At 28.5% G+C, this 15,982-nt stretch overlaps 1 protein-coding gene across 5 annotated transcripts; it reads right to left on the bottom strand.

The window, feature by feature from the left end:
• Window positions 1–9,291: 9,291 nt before the first annotated feature.
• LOC101499641 (uncharacterized) lies at window positions 9,292–15,614 on the bottom strand. 5 transcript variants are annotated; one of them, XM_012713055.3, is made up of 11 exons: window positions 15,342–15,482; window positions 14,558–14,607; window positions 14,277–14,446; window positions 13,546–13,579; window positions 12,057–12,592; window positions 11,919–11,967; window positions 11,724–11,849; window positions 10,979–11,083; window positions 10,808–10,899; window positions 10,565–10,718; window positions 9,292–9,779 (listed from the first exon to the last, which is right to left on the bottom strand). In XM_012713055.3, the coding sequence occupies exons 3-11, from the start codon at window positions 14,360–14,362 to the stop codon at window positions 9,504–9,506; spliced, it is 1,458 nt and encodes a 485-aa protein (XP_012568509.1). In that variant the 5' UTR covers window positions 14,363–14,446; window positions 14,558–14,607; window positions 15,342–15,482; the 3' UTR covers window positions 9,292–9,503. The 5 variants fall into 5 exon arrangements, with proteins under 5 accessions (XP_012568509.1, XP_027187726.1, XP_004490819.1 ...); XM_027331925.2 differs by lacking the exon at window positions 14,558–14,607 and having other exon boundaries at window positions 15,342–15,602; XM_004490762.4 differs by lacking the exon at window positions 14,558–14,607 and having other exon boundaries at window positions 14,277–14,557; window positions 15,342–15,601.
• Window positions 15,615–15,982: the final 368 nt, after the last annotated feature.

The raw sequence follows: 15,982 nt of genomic DNA, 5'->3' as shown, positions 1-15,982 counted from the left end.
AAAATCTTAACAAGGAACGAGCAATGTCAAATTCTCATAGTTGTTATTCACAATCGAGCCCATAGTATATTTATAGTTAAGGAGTTAGTTTGTCTACCAAGTGGTCATCCTGTAGGGACATTCAAGGTAGACCTCGACAAAAGATGGTGTGATTGTGGTGAATTTCAAGCATTACACTATCCGTGTATACATGTCATTGTCGCTTGTTCGTTTATTCACCGTGACTACATGATGTATGTGTCTTCTAAGTATACATTGCAATGTATCTTTGACGTTTACAAGGAAGAGTTCCCAGCAATTCCTCTTCAATCATATTGACCAGAATAGAATGGAATAGAGTTGTGCTACAATCCAGCCATGAGAAGAGATCTAAAAGGTCGTCCACAGTCTACTCGTATTCATACTGAAATGGATCAACGAGAGAAAAACACACACCCCAAGAGATGTGGTTTGTGTCGGAACGAGGGGCATAGCAAGAGTAAATGCCCTTATTGTACTGATGCTCATAATAGAAATTAGTTCATTGTAATAAAATTAGTTAATTTAGTATTTGTATGTTTAATTATAATATTAAATTAAATATTGTTATTTTATGGACTCCATTTAATTAAATTTTTTTTAATATTTATAAAATTTAAAATTAACATTGTATTTATTTATTTAATTAAAATAATTAATAAAACTTAAATTAATTATTTCATTAAAATAATAATTAATTAAATTAGTAATTAATGAAACTTAAATTAATTATTTAATAAAACTAAAAATTATTGATTAATAAAATATATATTTATTATTAAGAAAGATGTTAATAAAAAATAATGTGTTGCATTATTTCTCAGTAGATGAATGTGTCTTTATTAATTGATCAAATTTCTTATATATGTGCTTACTAAATAAAGTGGAAAATATGACGGTAGTTTGATATTTAATTAGAAATAAGTGGTATTTTTTTTTTATAGGATAACAATAAAAAAAAAGCCACATGATGTAGCCTACAACATGTAGCTTTGAACTCGATGTGAGTTTTAAGTCCCCACCGCAAAAACAAACGCACTATTACTATTATCCTTGTTTGAATCTACGGTGAGACATTTAGAATCACGTTTAGGATTGTCAAACCTAGTTTGACCTCAAATTAATTATTTTTGACTTGCCTTCCTAAAATATATTCTAACTCCAAACTAAATTCTATACAAAAGTTTAGACTTCGTTTGCTTTGTGAAAGTTTTTTTAAATATTATTTTTAATTTATTTGCTAATAAGATAATAATATATTTTCTTCAAATAAACAATTGTCTAAATATTTAAAAACAATAAAAAATTATCAAAAAAACTATTTTTACTATTTTTAAAAAATTATCTTTATTATCTTCTCTCCATAATAATGATTAACTTGAAAAATCTCTCATAAATTTATAAAGTAAACTATACCTTATATTTCTAGCTTTTAAGTAGCATAATTAATTCTCAAAATTACTAAACAGAGAGATATACACATGCTCAAAAATAATATTAATCCTAATTATCAAACATAAATGAATATATATATATATGCATATATTAAATATAAATTATAAAACCAATTTTATAAAATTAACATAAAATAAAATCCACTCAAAATTTTTAAATTTATAAAAAAAATAAAATATAATTAGGAAAATAAAGATGATGGACATAATGTAGTATAACTTGGTGGGTGATTTTTGGAGGTTACTTTATAGTATGATGAGGGTGTGACAAAAAGTGCATAACAACCGAAATGAACAAATAAGATGGGGCGGTGTAGTTTTGGTCTCCCAAAATGAATAGGACCATTTTTTTCAATTTCAAACACGCATGAATTACATTGGTGGATAATAGTGCGATTTTGGGACCCATTTATAACTCTTTTTCCTAATGCTTCCAAAATGTTGTGGATTCAAAAGTGTCTTCGAAGCTCTACACTGTTCTCTTTATCTCTCTCTTTCTCTTGATGCAACCTTTTTATCATTATTAGTATGAAATCCTTTGTCCAATCAATTAGTGCTTGCTTATTTTCACAGGTCTCATTTGTTGCTTTAAGGGATTATTTAGGATAACATTCATCTTCTTAATAATATTTCTTTTATATATTTTTTAAGTGAATGATGTTTTAGAGAGATGGAGATGTTAGTGTTATGAATTCAACTCTAAATATTTAAGTTATTTTCTAATGTCTCTAGTGATTATGTTTTCTTCTTCTATATACGATAAGTGTCATTATATATTAATTCCATTGATATAAAACTACAAAGGTATGTATAAGTGGGGAAACTAGTTATAATTTTATAAAAGGGCTATTAGGTCAAGTATAAAGAGAAAAAACTTGAATAAACTTTTAAAGCTAATACATTAAACTTAATAATAAGAAAAAAAATCACAATAATCTTTTACTTATATAAAATATAAATTAAAAGAATACAAAAGAAAACTATAACAAACAATGTTATATATTCAAAAAAAAGTTGACGAAACTTTAAAAATCAAATTTATTTATAATTGATGTTGTATTAAATAGATTAATAATATATTTTTTAATGTATATAATTATATTATTTGAAAGAAAATTATCGTCTATTTTTATTTATAAATTTTATATTTATAGTTTTTATTAGGTTTAATTGCAATTTTGGTCCTCTTATTTTAAATGAATCACGAAAGTAATCCTCCTATTTTATTTATCCTCAGTTTTGATCCCTAAACAAAATTTTGATTCAAAATTTGATAAAATGTCATTTTTTAAAGTCGTACTACACCATTTATGATCATAGATTTCATGTATAATTGTTTTACCACAAGATTTTGAGGCATGGTGTAATTTAAATAAACGCAAAAAAAAAAAATTCATCAAATTTTATACCAAAACTAGAAAGAAATAAAATGGAAGAACTACTTTCACGATTCAGCTAAAATAAAAAGACTAAACCTGCAATTAAACCTTTTTATTATTAATAAAGTTCTCTTTATATTTATTGAAGAAAGTAGAATGAGTCTTGTTTTAATGATACATAATCTAAACCTTTTTTAGAAACAGATTCTTCCCCAATAAAAATTGATTGAATTGTCCCTAAGTAAAACTCAATTGATATGAGAGTGGAAATCGATGTACATGAGATCAGATTCGAATATAGAATGCTCTGTTTCTCCACAACCATATACCAACAAAAAAAAGACTATCAACAACATCATATTTGTTATCATGCTAATAATTTTCTTTTTACTTTCAAGGAAATGTAGCTTTTCACAAATTAAGTTTCATACATTGTGACCGAGACATCCACAACTATTTCGACATGTCACGTGTGACATTATGAAATAAGTTTATTTTAAATATTACATTAGTTGAGAAAAGAAAAAGATTGCATTAGTTTAAACATAGTTTGTCAATAAAAAAATAGTTCCAACATCGAAATCAATACTAAATTTTTGAGAAAAATACTCGAAATCAATTCAATATTTCTATAAATATTATTAAACGAGTGTCACTAATAATTTTATATTATTATTAAATTGAAGAAAATCAATACACTAAATACATATATGTTATTTTCAATAAATCTAATACAAGTCTTTTTACTGGTAATTTAACTAAATCATTGAAGTTACTGTCACTCTCACATTCACTACCATATATATATTGCAAATTGTTAAAAAAAATATTTAACATGGACACTCATGTAGAGCTATAAGAAGTTGTGATTTAATTCACCTAAAGTTTTTTAATTGAATAAAAAGTTAAAGTGAATATCCATTTTAATACTTGAGAAAGAAAAATAGGAGAATTTAGTCTTTACTTTAACCACCCTCGACAAAAAAGATAAGTCTTCAACAATAATTATTAATAGATAACTCAATCACTGACAATAACTAAAGAGACAATTTGATTTATAAAAAAAAGTATCTCTAAATAATTTATTATTAAATAAATCGTTCGTTTTTTCTCTAACATTCAAGCAATCATCATATACCGATTCATATATATAATATAATATGCTGCAAATTTATTAATATATTCACCCAATATATCCAATTTTAATTTAAGAAAAAATAGGGACCATATCTTGTGGCTTCTACATTTGTTTTTGAGATTTGCTAAGGTGTGCCAATTTGGAGCATTGGGATATATAAGAGAACACATATTGTTTTGGAGGGCATCCATGCTTGACCCTCTCCTATTATTTAGAGCTGAAATTGAAAAGAGATTGATATTTAGATATTAAATTGAGGATTTACTCATTATTATATTAATTAATAAATTAAATAAAAGAAAAATATTCATGTGCTGAAATAAAGACACGTTAGCCCAGACATTTCTATTTGGCTTTGCAATTTAGTCTTTCATGTGATCGATTATACGTGCTGTTTAAGCTTGTTTTCGTTAATTTTTCAAACATATATATTTGAATGAGTTGGCAAAAGTAGTGTCTTTCCAACAAGACATTGGTTGTTTTGCCGTCAATTTGTAAGAGAATTTTTTAGATCATCAATTAAAATTTTACTCCATATTTCACCATGTAAGTATATATATATATATATATCAAATAAAGAATATATATTTTAATAAGATAATAGTCAAATAAAGTAAAGTAATATGGTGATATAAAAAATTTTTTATTAGATGTCAATATAAAATTATTCTACGTTTTAAAAAAAGTACATATTATAGTATATAATTATTTTATATTGATATTTAATATTAATTTTTAGTATATTATATTACTCCACTTTTATTTGATTATTTTAAAATTGATAGTATCATAAAAAATTAATATTTTTTATTAAATTATAGTATAAAATAATTTTAGAACTGTATTCTATATTCATGTACAACATCAAACTTTACTTCACTTTTATGGCATGATATAAAAAAATACATAAACTATATTGGATGAGTGATGGTGTATGTCAATTACACTAATATATATATTTTAGACATTAATATAATATAACAATGAGATATGAGATAAGGTAGTATGTATAAAATACGGTACCTATTAAGAAAAACTCTAAACTTCTTTTGTTACTTTTTTTTTTTTTTTTTATAAAAATGAAAGTAATTTTTAATAGCACTCGTATGACATAAATGTAAAAGTATTCTAGAGTCTCACTAATAGTATTATTTATTGGGTTTAAATAAAGAACTGCTGTTTATATTTTCTTATAATTAAATATATTTTTAATTTTTATAAGATTTAAATTATTTAATTTTAGTTTTTATAAAATAAAAATACAATTTTTAGTCCCTACAAAATTATTTAGCAAAAAAATTTAGTTCCTAATGATATAAACTATATTTATTTGTATTTTAAATTTTAAATTTTTAAATAACTTTTTGCAAATATATTTAAAATATTATAATAATTTATAATTTTTTAATTTAAAATAAATTAAACATAATTTATTAAAATATACAAAACTGAAAAAAAAAGTTATCGAATATATGAAATTAAAAATCAAATTTGAACTATATTTTATAAAAAAACTATTTATATTGAAGTAAACATTCTTTAAAAAAATTCATTCAAAAATATATATTGATTTAACATGAGACACTAAAAATAAATGCATAATAACTTTGTAGAGATTAAAAATTATATTTTTATTTTATAAAAACTAAAATTAAAATTATATAAAAATAAAAAATATATTTAACTTTATTTTTTAAGAAAATACAAACAAGTTGGTTTATGGCTCATGTTACCTGTGAACTATTCAAACGTATCCAACCTTTTCTTATCTTTTATCTTTTAGGCCATCCTTTTGTTTTTGGTCAACTTCTTTTAGGCCATCTAGGCGGTAGATTAGGATTCTCAAAATTAAACTACGTTTTATATGTAAGGAATGGAATGGTTGCATATGATGGAAAATTAATACTTAATAAATGGATTACTAATTTAATTTGAAATAAAAATATAAATGAATTATTTAAAAAATAGGACAAAATATTATTTTAATATTTGAAAGTGTTGGAAGGAAAAAAAAAAAAAAAACACGAAAATCCTTTATAAAAAATACAGACAAACAGAAACTAGAAGAAAAAAAATTAAAAAAGACGCAAATTGAAGAAGAGTACGAAGAAGAAGTAACGAAAGAATATGAAAAATAAGAGAAAGCAAAAAATTTAGGTTTAAGGTTTAAAAGAAATTAGAAAAGAAGATGAAGAATATAAATACAAAGAATAATGTTCTTGGGTTTCGAAATTTTAAAATTTATCCAGAATACTTTGTTTGTATTATTGGTATTTTAGTATTTAGACTTATCAGCAATTTATTTATTATCTAATATTTAAAATAACTGATATTTTAATAATTTAATGATAATATTAAATTTTTAATTAAATCAATTATCAATATAACCGTACTCTACAATTTAGTAACTAAAATGTTGATTTATGTTAAAAAAATATTTGAGTGATATAAATAAATTACCAAAGTATGATGTGACAACGTGAGAACCAAAACATCCTAAAATTAGTTTCTTAAAAATGATTCATTGGAAATCTCCTCCACTCAAATATCATGTGGGACATAGTACACTGATTGTAATGAAAGATAATGAACTTCAAGTGAGAACAAAAAATATACATATTAAGAAACTATCTAATTTTTATTGATATTGAAAAATAAATAATCAATTTCTAAAATTACCTTTAAAATGTTTTGTAAACATAAGTATATTAATTATGATATTGAAAATAAAAATATGAAAGTTTAAATTAAATGAAGGGTATTATTGAAAAAATAATATTTAATATAATAAAGATAAGTGAAAGTTGTTTATATTTTAGACCATTAAGTTAGTTTTTTTTTTTTTTGTTTATATTCAAAACCGAGGAAGTATTAAATATTGCTGCCTTTTGAATTGCTTGATTAATACTTTGTAAGTTTCTTTTAGCTTTGAACACATATCAAAAGTAATAATAATAAATTTAGGTTGATTTAATTATTTTTTTATTTATTAAATAAATAAAATCCATTTAACACATGTTTTAAATTATTAAAAATAAAAAATATTATTATTTCTATCTCGATTTTTTAAATAAATCAAAGTTATAAGACCAAAATAGATGGAGAGGACCAATATACTCTAGATTATGTACCTGTTACATCATCCGACTAGTTTTTATTTTTGGGTTTAACGGAAAAAGTATGAAAGAAAGGAACATATCTGCATTTTGCAGGGAAGGGCAAAATGCTAGTGGATGCACATACGTTTTTATTCGAGAAACCTCCATGATTTTTCATTTTTTAGGGCAGGGCAAAATGCTAGTGGTATACAAGTGATGTGTGGTGAACAAGGGTACTAGAACAATGATAAAGAAATGGGTTTCACCTAGAATCTTGAAAATCTCAAAAAGAGAAAATGAATGCTTCAACGAAAATTTTCAGAAAGAACATATTTAAATAATTATCTCTCTAATATCATAATAAAATATATAAAATATTAATATTAAATATGAAACAAAGAAAAATAAAATTATATTAATAGAATGAAGAAATTTATAATTATAATAGGTGTGGTATTCTATTTATATATAGATCTCATCAAAGTGACTATTACTACTAACTTACAACTAATATAACTAAGTTACAACTAATTTAATTAATTTGCAACTAACATAAACTAACTAAAAAGTTGGAAACTAAAAGTTTAATTGTATATTTTGTCATTTTCAAGATCAAAAGTTTTAAAATTTTGAAATTTAGACTGTCTAAAAGTGTAATTAAAAATATGAATATTTCCATAACGATCATATTCAGGAAAAATCAAATTAATAGACTAAAATCATAGTTTTAAAAAAAAATAGGAGAAAAAAATTGCACTTATGTCAAGTAGAATTAATAGTAGTAACGAGTGGAAGATTGATTGGTTGCAATAAAGGGAAAATGGAAGCCTCACTTTTAATGAAAGCTTGGTTGTTTAAAGTCTTTAAACTTAAGTTTAATTGATGTGGTTTTGCGAACTTTTTCTTCACTTCTATTTCAAATTGATCAGATTAATAGTTAAAATTAAACTTACAACTATCACAACTAAAATGAAACAACAGTAGTATACAGTCCCAACAGAAAATCTTCAACTTGATTAATCCATATATATTATATAAAGGAACAAATCTTGCAAATAATGACAATTCCAGTGGTTACCTTGTCCTAAGTAATGAAAATCTTACAACCAATGACTTGGTACTAGGTTGTGAGGATACTAATCTAAAATCTTATTAATAAAACAGCTGAGGCTGAAAAAAGAAAGGGAATTCAAACATCATAGTATATACATATTAAACATTTTTCATTTCAACAAAAAATGACACAAAACACAAAGGTATGGAACTCTTTGATTACCTCTATACAAGGTAGAACCATACTCATACAGAGAGAATTGTGATCCCTTTGCACCATCATAAATCCCAGGAACCTCTAGGTAATCCTTACCCTAAGTTATACAATTGAATGACATTGATTTTGAGTTTGTTCTTGAGCTTGATTCAGAATCCAAACCAACTGAATCAATTAATCGTTATCTTCCTAAGAAATGTGTTAGATCATATACACAACATCCTCTGTCTAATTTTGGGTCGTATAAAAAATTGTCAACAAAGTTTGTGCTTTTACCTCACAATCTGTCATGTAAAGAGATTCCAAAATATATACAAGATGACAGGAAGCTGTCTTGGAAGAGATGAAGGCTCTTGAAAAAACCAAACGCGACAAATGGTGGAGTTGGAGAAAGGGAAAATATAGTGGGATGCAAACAAATGAATATTCGTTATTAAATAAAGATCTGATCGCTCTATTGAAAGATACAAATTTGATTGGTTGCCAAAGGCTTCCATCAAACTTGCAAAATTGATTATTCAAAAACTTCTACAACAATTGCAAAACTGAACATTGTTAAAGTCCTTTTATCCCTTGTTGCCATTCTATATTGATCATTACAATAGATGGACGTGAAAAATGCATTCTCAAATGACAATTTAGAGGAGAAAGTGTATATGAAATTATGAATACATCCCGAGTTTTGAGTGTGTACCTTGCCTCACCTGTTACTTAGAGTTTTTTAAGAAAAAAAATAAGAGGAAACTAAAACTAAGAGGAAAGAGGGGCAGAACATTTTTCCACATTGGAATATCATGTCATTCGTCCATTTTGTGTAAAATATGTATGATTAAGCATTTTCAATTTCATAGAAGTACACATCATGTGAAAATAGGATATTTAGTCAATTAAAATAAAAAGTAAATAAAAGTTAGGAAAAAAACATACAATCTCCTTAAACAAAGTAAAAAACCAACTCTGGATTCTAATTGTTAGAGGTACATTATATTCCTTTTGAGGTTACGTTATAGTTAGAGATAAATATTTTAAGTTTTCAGATTGAGACTTAACTACAAAACCAAAGCCAAGTCTCGATCTGAAGAACAGACACAATACAAATACACTACATTTACATAAGAAAACCCTTTCTACACAAGCTACTATCCTCTAATCATTCATCGGAACACTAGAGTTTAAGTTGGGATTTAAATCACACCTGTAATCTGCAACTCTTTTTGGGATGTTGGGCATCACTATGGTTCCACCAAGATAACCATCAATCAGCAACTTCCCTATTTTAGATCGCCACTCTGAAGTGTCCTCACTCTTCCTATCATGCACAACTCTGTCACGGTAGTTAAGCATGGTTCCCAGTCCACTGTTTGGGGTCCAGCCATATTCCATCAACACCTTTGCCTCACCTTCAGCTAAATCTTCTCCAACCTATACCAAAGACAGCAAGCATTGAGCAGGTCAAATTTCTTTTTGGGGTGGGATAGAAAGCAGTGATAACTGATAAGGGCAAGTTATACAGTGACTATAACTATAAGAACTGATATAGAAAAGCGAGTCTGAAAGATAGAAGGAAAAACAATTACTAGTAGAAAAGAAAAGGCTGGTCAATTAATTAAAAATAAAAACAGTAACTAGTGCCATTTTATAATGCATCTCCCTTTTATAGATTGAATGTTAGTATTACTTTTAGAAGCTGAAATGTCGAGGACCCTTCAATAGAATTCCAGCTTACATGCCAAGGACCCTTCAATAGAACTCCGGCTTACATACCAAGGACCCTTCAGGCTTCAGCCACCATGTTCAGACGTTAAAAAAAAAAAAAGCAAAATTAAAATTTTCACACTATTTTTCTAACAATTTATCTATCTAACATTGAAGCCCACCTCCTTCACATTCTCAAATAAATGTTCAAACAAAAATATTATGAAAAGCAGAAGTCAAATGTCCTTTTAACCAGAGAATCAGAGATGCAAAAAAATAAGTACTGACTTAACACTGCATATATGTTTGGTCATTCCTACGTTGCACCTTTTTCTCCCTCTCACTCATCACCACATTCACATGGTACCCAGGTTGCTGTAGTATAGCTATTAGAAGGAAAATCTATCATTGCATTACAGTGAAATCTAAGAAGAAGCTTAATTAGCCACTTTATATTTATGGATAGCAAGATACTAGATCCAGTTAGTAAGTCACCCAAAGCAAGTTCTTACCATTAATGCTTTGTTCTCAATAATGGAAATCCTGCTGCAGGTAGTCAGCTTCATAGCAACCACCAACCGCTTGATCTGCCACTCAACAGGTAAGGATTGTACCAGCTCAAAGAAGTACGTAGCATAACCATATTCAGGGCGTTCCAGCACTATCCTGCATTGAAGTTCGATTAAATACCAACATCATGGACTATAACACACAACATGGACTCAAAAGGATGAACTTTAATGCAAATGAACCACCTGTTATGCCTATGAAAAACAAAAATAAATGATTGAAGATCTCGGCACCAACCCCACTCGACAGGCCATTTTTGAAGCTTCAAATGTCGTGTCTGTAGCATAAATAAAAGAGGAATAAATATAGTATCAAAACATAGTAAAGAAACTCTGTGTTTGCAAGAAACCAAATACCTGCTCCACAAGTGAGATTAAACAAGCTAAGCAATAACTCGCTCTCGAACCCTTTCCAGCGCGAACCAAAGGGAATTTTATGAAAGAGTGGCGCTGAGAGAAAATCTGCCTCCAAACAAGAGGAAATTAAATAAATCTAAAGCAATTGAGAAAAACCACCAAATATCTCGAGAAAAATATTTAATACTAAAAAAACAAGGACAGCTTTACCCCAAAAAATTTATCAATAAATAGTGTTTAGAAATGTAAAAGTACAACTCAGCAGAAGGCTTGATCATGTGTACAATCATAAAACCAGGAAAAATGCAAAAATATGCAAGGCACAAGTGACTTGCTTCTTTTGACCTTCAACCCACATAAAACCCCTTACCTGCAACAAGCCCAAGCTGCAGCCTAAGATTTTAACCACTCCCGATCTTCCTCAACTGTTTCTTTCTTCTCACTCACCCCTTTGTATGTCATGCTTGTGTATCAAGCAAGAAGGGATGGCAATGCTAGCTATACAAGGGTTGAAGGCTAATGTGAAGAAGAAAAAGACAGTGACTGAAGATTATGAGACGTCAATGTCATGGTGAGGGGGAGGGATGTGGAGTGTCACAAAAATAAATGAAATTGAATTAGCTAAATAATTTAATTAATTTAATATATTATAACTATGCAATGTCTTGAATTAATTTGGTCTTGAAATCAAATGAAAGGGCAGATTATTTAGGAAGAAACTATTATAATTATTGTATACTCTCACATTTGTTATCACATCTTCAAGCTCTGAAAAGCTATCTTCACAAAATGATTCGTCCAGAGCTTCATCATTCCCTGTCTCTCCATAAAGCTTAATTTCATCTACAAATACACCTTTGTCTAGCAATACCTGCCAAATGCAAAATCGTGAGGCTTTATATAAATTTTGATTTCAGTGACTGTACACAAACAGAAATACCTGCAAGAGGCCAGGGGCATCCTCCTCAAGTGCTGTTTCAACTGAATCACTGCAAAACATGCATAAAATTTGGGATAGTTATTATAAATTCATAGTGAAACTATAGATAAAATACAACATAACAGAATTGGATACTACGTGGCTGTTTTCTTTCTTTTTCGTGCACATTTGATGCTTGAAGGTTCTGCAGATGCTGAAAAGTTATAGCTTGACTCAGGGGAAGAAGGCTTATTCTTCTTCAAATATGAGTAGCTCATAGGAATATTTACTCTAGAATCCTCTCTGGCCATGAGAAAGTTTAATCGATCGGTTAAACTCATATGTTCCACTTGATCATCATTAAAGTCGTCATGGACTTCCTGTTCACTTTTAACATCTGGCAGTTTGACAGAGATGCTACACATCGCATCCTTGTTAAGATTGTTGATTTCATTGTTATCCCAAGGTTCATCCTTGATTTTGCCAGAGGTTGGACAAGTTGAACTACTTGGGACGTCCTTATCTATAGGCACAATACCTTGTTCCCCGTGTGAATCAAATTGCTTCTTTCCTTTGAATGTGTCATGACACTGATCTCGAGCAACAGTTATTTTTCCATCAACAGAAAAAATATCACCATTTACTTTTTCAACAGTTTGTTCCGTAATGTTTTCAGACAATCCTCCAATATTAGCCTGTGACATAAATAAATTGCAGGTTTAATAAAAAGATCAAACCATGACGTGACCATCACAAGATTGATTGACTTATTACACCAAGAAATAGAAATAAAAGACTAATAAGAGGTATATTAATGCACTATATAAATTGAATCATATTGATGGTTAAATGGAAAGAAAATTGCAAGCACGTCAATGTCAAATTTAAATAAAGAAAGAAATTGAGTATATGAAAACAAGACAAATACTAGGAAAAATATCTGATATTGTAGGCAAAAAGTTGCCGTTACTAAGAATAGCCCAAAACAATGTGTGTATTGAACTCAGAGTATTCCTTGTACTCCCAAAAACCAATTATAAGTTTTATGCCCTAAGTAAAAACGTATAATTTTTTTAATGTCTCCAGAATTCCAGATTCTTTGTATCACGGAGAAGCAGCTCATATTTCCTATAGTACAAAATTACAAATTGAATTGATCCCCAGCATAAGACTAAAGGGAAAGTTGTAATAATAGGAAATGTGTTGCTGCTTATTGAGTACTACATTACGTCAAAAAGTGCCTATTCATTTACCAGTATCCGTTCTTCATTCATTGATGTGACTAATTGTTCAGAAATTGAAAATATTATATTTCTTCGGTTACTAAAAATCAATGATGTGTGGCCAAAGAGAAGAAAGATAAAATATAGGAAATCAAGGAGAGAAATAAAATATTGAAAAGTTTAAGTTCAGAAAGTTAGGAGGCATTCAGATGCCCATCAGCATCTCAAAAGTTGGGTATGCACTACAATGTAATAACTTCTTCATAACTATCAAGAATTAATAATAAATCCAAAATAATGATCAAACTACCTTTTTCAATAAAAATATCATTCAACAAAGGATAACGAAGTAGCAAAAGTGAGTTATGACTTTATTTCCCTTTCTAGGAAATATATCATTTAACTAATAAAAAAAATTAAATTACCTCAAAAGCTGGATTTGGTAGCACTGGAAGCCTCCTGCAATGATAAATGTATTATTCAACCTTTTTTTAAAGGCAAAATCTATCTAGCTTCCTTCAAACAAAAATTATTCATTTTGGATCCTCACAGTGATGAAATTATGGGTTTACCACCCACCCCAAACAAACAATTGCAACAGTTCTTAGTTGACACCTACATGCAAATTCTAAAAGAAAGTTGTCTGGATTGATAAGATTTATGATTTTTTATCCATTGTTGTCAAATAGCAGCTATAGGAGCATAGCGGAATTTGAACAAACCACTATTGTTCTATGATACTCAATTTAGTAGAGTTTTGTTGAATAGAGGCTATAGCAGTGCAATAGCGCTATAGCGTACCAAAATTTGAACAAACCACTATTTTCCATGATCCACAATTGACAACAATGACTTTATGTCAATATTTTCTTGAAGACAAAAAGGCAATGCAATAGGCAACATTCCTAGCTTTAGATTCATAACCATGCAATGGAAGAGAAAATATACAGATACAATGGAATAGAATATGGTCTTTAAGATTTTCTAAGTGAACCATAGAGATATCAAAAAGTTGATATGCTACATTATTTTCAATCTTTATCTATTTTAATTGGCATTTTAAGAAACAAAATCAAAAAGGTTAAATAGACAAAAGGTGTGTTTAATAGCCCAACCCACCAAAGAGGGAAAAAAATCAACAATAAACATTAAGTACCTAGCTAGCAGCATCCTTTGCCTTTCTTTCAGTACAACATGATCTAAATCATCAAAATTGCTTTCATAAATCTCCTCTTTAACCATCAGGACAGGAAAATCTAACTGAAAAGATTCATTTCCAGTTCCCCCGTTATCAACAGAATTCAATAGAATCTCAGAATCTTCTACCTTCACAGTAACAGGAACATCACAAATTGTCGGACATAGCGGAAAAATACTCGTATTCGCATTGGTTTTCTCCACACGAATAGCATCATTCTGAACCATTGAACACGTTACCTGTTTCAAACTAGGGCATAATCATGCTTGAGTCTTCTTCATGTTGCAACCTATACAAACGACAGTTCCATACTGAGAACTGTCACTTTTTATAAAACAAACATTCTACACCACACTACCAACATTTTATAAAACATAATTTTGGCAAACTAATCATTATACATACATTAATTATTGAATATATACCTAATTTGGTCCTTCAAATCATAGAGTTATATCAACCTAGTCCCCACATTATCAATATTCCAAAATAATTCCTAGAATTGCAAAATATTAATCAAGTTGGTCTCTCTGTCCAGATCTTTTATCAAATGCATATCTGACATTACTCACTAAGTTTAAAATCCGTCCACAATATTACTAACTTAACCATTCAATCTACCACATCATATTGTACAGTTTATAAATCAAACGTGGTTATCTCATTATTTGCTGTTGCGGCGAGTTATCATTGGTTGTTACCGATAAACAATTTTACACTGGCAATGCATCTACTTTCTTCTCACGGCGTTTAAGGCCAACAAATATCAACACAAGGACAAATTTGATTATAATTTTGCAATTTCAGGGATCATTTTGGAAGATCAACTACTAGACTGATACAATCCTACAATTAAATGACTAATTAGGGAATTTACTCATTAATTATTAGTTATAACACCTAATAATATTTTTAGGTTATTTGAAAAGTATATTCTATGTTAACTTGGATAATTAACTGATTGCAAATGAAGAATAAAAGCAGCATATGAAAGAATATGATGTGTATGGAAGAATAATTTACCTGTGAATCGCAATCTTGGTATTCTTTTTTGACAGTGGCATCAAGTGGAGGCGTGGAGGAGAAGAGTAAACGACGGTCGTTTTGGGAGTGAGAATCAATGGAATCGGAACGCGCTAATTTCCGTCGTTGTGATGAGGGAATGTGTTCGAGTAAGGGCGCGTAAGAGCACGCCATTTTGTTGGGTATTGGATTTGGAAGCAGGGATTTCAGAATTGTGTTTTCGTTTTAGCTTTCAAATCATTTTCATTTTATTTTAACCGGGGTATAATAATGCTGCATATTGCTTGAGTGTATGCATCTACACCCCCTAATTTTTCAATATTTGCACATATCACTCTAAATTGTGTTATATCTATTACACTCACTTTTCAGTTTTGCACCATGATACATGCTTTTCTCTCTATTGCACTTGAAAATAGATCCTCAACATTTAGGCAGATAAAGAATGAGTGACCTTTAGTGTATTTGTATGTTTAAAGGAGAGTGGTGATTAAATTATGGAGGAAAAGATGAGAGAAAAGTGTGAATTACGAAGGAGTTAAAAGAGAAAGTCACTCTATCTTTCTCACCTTAAAGATACAGTATCTCTACCCGTTACACTAGAATTAGGCATTGCGTTTTATTTTTTTCTAACGGAATTG

This window comes from Cicer arietinum, chromosome 2 (assembly GCF_000331145.2).
Source record: "Cicer arietinum cultivar CDC Frontier isolate Library 1 chromosome 2, Cicar.CDCFrontier_v2.0, whole genome shotgun sequence".
In the NCBI taxonomy this organism is placed as follows: domain Eukaryota; kingdom Viridiplantae; phylum Streptophyta; class Magnoliopsida; order Fabales; family Fabaceae; genus Cicer; species Cicer arietinum.
The sequence above is the reverse complement of the archived record's forward strand: the minus strand, read 5'-3'. Positions and strand labels throughout refer to the sequence as shown.